At 36.4% G+C, this 5,938-nt stretch overlaps 1 protein-coding gene across 6 annotated transcripts in view; it reads left to right on the top strand.

The window, feature by feature from the left end:
- The window catches only part of LOC106471234 (DAZ-associated protein 1-like), a 26,062-nt gene that overhangs the window by 5,147 nt on the left and 14,977 nt on the right, over window positions 1–5,938 (top strand). For 4 of the 6 annotated variants that reach the window (XM_022400742.1, XM_022400755.1, XM_022400765.1 and 1 more), the window contains exons 2-4: window positions 960–1,069; window positions 2,332–2,405; window positions 5,637–5,920. In XM_022400742.1, coding sequence (XP_022256450.1) covers window positions 968–1,069; window positions 2,332–2,405; window positions 5,637–5,920 — 460 coding nt within the window. In that variant the 5' untranslated portion in view covers window positions 960–967. The remainder of the gene's footprint in view (window positions 1–959; window positions 1,070–2,331; window positions 2,406–5,636; window positions 5,921–5,938) is intronic. The other 2 variants (XM_022400762.1, XM_022400745.1) reach the window with 2 other exon arrangements.

The raw sequence follows: 5,938 nt of genomic DNA, 5'->3' as shown, positions 1-5,938 counted from the left end.
AACCAACCAACCAACCAACCAACATTTATTGGTTAATGTAAGTTAAATTTTTTTATAAAATTTGAAGTATCAAAAACTAACCAATGAATCTTCCAATTAACTACTTGTGTATCAGGGTTTATAGATCTAACATAGCATCTTGTACAAAATTGAAGACAGCATGCTTCTTTGTTAAAATTAGATGTATTTGGATAAATAACAGAAAATTATAATTTTGTTCAACATCAGAAATGGCATTTAAAGCATTGATTTTTGTTGTTTACGTCAAACTTCTTATGTACTTGTAGAATTCACCCACAAACATTAAGTTTTTCAGATATTTATTTACTTATTTTTGCTTAAAAAGCAAGAAGGAATTGATATTACTATGCTGGCCTTGTGGTGACAAAACATGCCATATAAATTATTACATAGTAAAAAAAATGTTGCAGAATCTGGTTTATAATTACCTTGATCAGAATTTTTCTTTCTGCATATAATGCACTGCATATCCAAGAATATAACTAGCTATTTGGGCTCAATCCTTAAAGCATTCATTTTAATCTTGCTTTGTTTTAGTAACTTTCTCAGACAGAATATCATCTTTAAATGCAAGTATAAGTTCAATTTCTAATGGTACGACTTCATATCTTCCTCCAGATGACAGCATTAGTGGTTCAGAATTAACAACTGGTTGAACAAACGTTTTAAATATATAATCTTATAAATCATGGGTCATAAGACCTTGTACGAGAAATTAAACCAACAGGCAGAATTTAGGATTAAGTTGTAAAGAACTGAGAAGATGTGATATTTTGTGAGAAAAAAAAAGTTCAAACTAAGGAGAAAGTCATTGCTTTTTGCTACACATTTGTACAGAAATTTTCAGTTTTATGTAAAAAACGAATTTAAAGATGTTTTTCAAGTAAATAATATTTTACCATTTATTAACTGGTCTTTATATTTTCAAACATTTTTAGATAAAAAAATGAGTTTCAAGAAATACAGAAATCATAATGAGAGTCCAGAGAAGTCAGATGATGCCTGCTGTGAGATGTATGTTGGAAATTATCCAAGCACATTTGGTGAAGTAAGTTTACAAAACATGCAGACTTCCTTTTGGTTTTCTTAACTAAACATGTTTTTTCTATTAATACACACAAAAAAACAAAGTTGTTTATAAAGATATAAAATAAGTCACTAAATTAGCTGGTTTGTTAACTTTAAATTCAGGCATTGAATGCCTTCAAAGACTTTTTTTGTATGTGTGTGTAAATGGTGTTACTGGAATTTTATATTAGTAGACTTTTAAATTAATAATGACTTTGTTCTGAAAGTGGTTACAAGTTGTAGTATATTTTAAGGTAGTTGTGACTTCTTATTCACATATTTTTGAGTTTTTATCATTAATCTGGTGTTCTAGACTATTTTGTTGGTAATTACCACATCTTTAATGATCATTAAACGAGCTTCAATATTTGTAGGCCTGAATTTAGTCCTACACTGTTTAACAGCACAGAAACTGTACATAGTTAAGTCAAAAGAAATGAAATCCATATAATATCTGTTTCAGTATGTGCTTGGACAAGATGGATATGATAGTGACAAGGGCCTAGATTTGCAATGTCCAACATCTAGTGTATATTTCTCTAAAATACATCATTGATTTAAATAGTTTATTTATAATATTATTATGTCTCTGTTCGTTTGCTAATTTTCTGTAAAAATTCTTTCCGAAGAAACTTTAGTGATACAAGTCCTTTCTTAAATAAAACTAGTTTATTCTTTCTCAATACAACTTTGAAATTCACTTAATTTCCACGGTCACTCTATAACTTAAACAAACGCTATAATTCAGAACGAATGATTCACGCGCTTGAATCAATTGTCCGTCTCTATCTCTGTCTACAATTCAATTCCATTGTTGCCGTCAGTTCTTGGCGGTCTTATATACAAGAATACCGCGCATCTGGTAAACACTTGAGGCTTCACGAACGGACATGAATTTTCTAGAAGCTCATGACGTGCTACTAGCGTCACGTGACTTCCGCTGTCGTAACAATATATATATATATATATATATATATATATGTATATATATATGAGGAAACGTAATGAACTACAAGCAACCAAACAGTTCCTCAAATAATAATTTAAATTGTGACTATAACTATACATCATACATACCCACAGAAGTAAAAAAAAGGCAAGGGGATAATTTTCAAATCATATTGACATATATGAAATTCTGAAGACTTAGAAAATTTTTTGGTAAATTATTATACAAATCCTTTAATTAGCATGCTTGGTTAGTGTATACTGGACATAATGTGTTTTTTTTTTGCTTTACAGAAAGACCTTTTCAGGATTTTTCAAGGCTATGACATTGTTAAAGTAAGAAAACTGTTCAAGAAAGATCATAAAGTGTGAGTATATGAGAACAAAAAAATATTGCTCTTGTGATTATTTTTTATTTATTTGTTGTTTTATCCAGCTCTACTTAGTGTAGCAAGGTAAAGCTGAGTATAAAAATTGGGATACAGGTGTTCTTCACATATGCACTATACATATTATGCAAAACCAGTGTGGTAATTATCCAATATTAAGGAAAACTTTGTCTGTCTGTTGACTTATCTCCTCCTAAATGATTTGACTGATCCAAACCAAACTTGGCATGTTAACTTAGTAGTCCTAAAGCAAACCAAGTTCTTATAAACTTCTCATATATTGAAAAGTAAAAGTATTTTATAGAATAACCTCTATATCGTTACTGCAGTACCTATTGTAAATAGTTGAGTTTGAACAAAACTCACACCACCACAAAATTCTGATGTGATATCTTGCCTCTTCTCACAAAATAGCTTTGCTTTCCTTGATGTACTGCCCTCAATGAGCACAACATTTTGCTTGCTGCTAGCCTTTATGCACCCAACCTGCCATGTGGTATAACTGCATTGTAGCATTCAAATACGGATGCAACAACCTTTCACCAACAGGAGTGCAACACAGTCTCCTAGCACAGCTGACTCCCTCTATGTGGTAGAACCCAATCTTCACTTCTTGACTTGGTGCAACAGTAATCGGTTATTTTGCTTAAGTTTGGTATTCATTGCCTTTTGCATTTGAGACTTTGCTTTCATTTTTTAACTTTACCAATAATTGTTTACTTTTAATTTTTTTTTCTACTTTCACTTATCCTTTTTTTTTTCATGAAATTTCTTTACTACTTCACATTGCAGTCATTTCATCTAACTACTGTGATGTGCGTATACTTTGAAGAATTAATATGAATTCCCAGTTTCAAGTTGCAACCACTGCTGCTTCAGACATTGCCAGTGAACAACAGTCTACTGCAGTGGCTTCAGGTTTAACATTATTGGCTGAGGAAGTTTTGGCCCTTGTTAGCTAGGACTTGACTTCTTCCATGCAGACCAAGGGGTCTCCTGTACAGCAACTACTTCTCCCCTTTCTTCCATAAATCTTATGTCTGAGGCTCTCCCGTTGTTCCCCTGAGGGTTTTTTGGCAGATGCCCATTCCATTCTCCTACCCATTGGTGAGCTTATCCTCCTCTGCCCTGTCACTCCACACATACCTCCTTTGTTGTTGGGACCTCTTAGGTAAGGACTCTCTTTTAACCTGCATGCATCTTTCTTCTACATCTTCACATGATTAATGGATGGGCCCACTTTTTATGGCAAACTGTTTTGTGGGGTTATCCTGACTCATTGGAGTTAAGAGTGGAATCTGCCTGTTTACATACATCCCTTTCTTCCTGGCCATTCATTTGTCACAACCTTTCCCAGCTCCTTTCCCTGTACCATGCCCACCTCCTTCCTCTCCCTTACCTGTTCCTTCCTCTCCCTTACCTGTTCCTTCCTCACAGGTCCCTCCTACATGGCATCCTATTGTTCACTGCTGACCTGCATGTCTCCAATGGTACTAGTGACTTTTCTGTGGGATTGGGTCCAGTAGGGGCCAGACTGCTTCTTTTTGTGGATATTTGGGAGATGTTTACCACAGAGACCCACTGGTTCTTCGACTCTTATCAGAAGTACTCTCCCTTTCTTTTACCTCCTCTCCTATCACTTTTCCCTCTTTCTTGGGACACTCTTTCAAGTAAGCAGCTTTCAACAGCAGTTCAGGATCTTCTTCTCAAGGGTGCTATAGAATTGGTAGTTCCTATTCTTCCAGGTTTCTATTCCCATCTCTTTGTAGTCCCCAAGAAGACTGGGAATTGGCATCATGTTATAGATCTCTCTAGTCTGAACCACTAGATGGAAGTTGGTTCACCATGGAGTCTTTCCTGTCTCTTTAATGGGCTTTTACTCCTGATCTTTGTATGAAGAAGATCGACATTTCTGATGATTACCTTCATATTCCCATTTCTCCAGCATCTTGTTGTTATCTTCACTTTGCCCACAGGGAAGGGAAAGTGTATATCAGTTCTGGGCTCTCCCTTGTGGGCTGGCCTTGGCACCCTACATTTTTGTTGGGTGATCAAGGCCTTTTGCAGACTTCTTCATTTCGTTTCTATTACTACTTGGATGACTGGCTCCTGCTAGCTCCTTCACTATCAGTTTCTTCCATCAACATGCAGTTTCTTCTCATGGAAGCTGCTTGAGTGGATTAGATGGTCAAAGTAGAGTCCATTCTCACGCTGATTCAATAGCTCATTCATCTTGGGGTATTCTTCAATTCCCATCTCAGTCAGCCCAAGCTTTCTCCTTTTTGACTGTGTTCTATGGAGCTTCTGATTTGAAAGGCTCAATCCTCACTTATTCTACCTGCACAAGATGTTCTTTCTCTTTTTTGGGGGACATGGGCTTCCTTGGAGGCCCTTATTCCCCTTGGTTAGGCTCACATGAGGCCTCTTAAGTGGGTACTTCATGATCAATGGAACCTCAACAGGGATCCCCTGGATTATCTAGTTTCCCTTCCTCCATCTCTCCAAACCAATTTTGCTTGGTGGCTAGATAGGGACAACACAACAGATAGTGTCCCTCTTCCTCCTCCTCGACCAGAGGTGGATCTTTTTATAGATTCTTCTCTGTTGGGCTGGGGACATATTGTGATGCCCAAGAGATCCTGGGCCATTGGTCATTAGTTGAGTTGATTTTCCATCTCAATCTTCTGGAACTCCAGGCAGTTTGTCAGGCAATGGCTCATTTCCTGCTGGCTTTGAGGGGCAAAATGGTAATGATATTTTCTGACAACATAATGGTTGTTTCCTACATCACTCAGCAAGGGGACATGTGGTTGCACTCCATTTGTTTTCACAGATGCTATTCTGGGCTGACAGCCATCACATTTATATGTTGGCTTGTCATATCCTGGGTGTTCTTAATCTTGTCTCGGATCGTTTATCCCATCCTGACAAGATTCTCCCCACAGAGTGGTCTCTCAGCCCTCAGATTTTGAAATGACTATGCTCTCAGTTGGGTACTCCCCAACTGGATGCTTTTGCAGTTGTTGTGGTTCTGTAACTGTGACAGTTATTTTTTTTCTATTTGGTTAAAATTAATTGGGAGGTGCTGCTTACCATTCAGGTGGAAAATTTCTATACCAAATTTCTTTGATTTCGATTCTAACTTCATGTACCTAAAATTCATACAGTAATTAATATGTTTTTGTGTCTATTCTTTTCTTTTTTTTTCAGTTTTGCATTTGTTCAATTCAAAAGTAAAGAATCTGTGAAAAAGGCTGTTGAAGAACTATCTGATTATGACATCCAAGGACGAAAACTTAAACTGCATGCTATGAAGGGGAAGAAAGAAAACAACAAAAGAAACTTTAGAAACAACACATATAATAAACCTCTAACAAAAGGGTCTTATGAATCTTTATCATTAGACCGTGATGAACCCCCACCCTTGGGGCATGATGAACCCCCACCCTTGGGGCAAGATGAAACCCCACCCCTGGGGCATGATGAAACCCCATCCTTTGAAAACGATGGAC

Source organism: Limulus polyphemus, unplaced genomic scaffold, assembly GCF_000517525.1.
Source record: "Limulus polyphemus unplaced genomic scaffold, Limulus_polyphemus-2.1.2 Scaffold111, whole genome shotgun sequence".
Taxonomy (NCBI): Eukaryota; Metazoa; Arthropoda; class Merostomata; order Xiphosura; family Limulidae; genus Limulus; species Limulus polyphemus.
The sequence above is the reverse complement of the archived record's forward strand: the minus strand, read 5'-3'. Positions and strand labels throughout refer to the sequence as shown.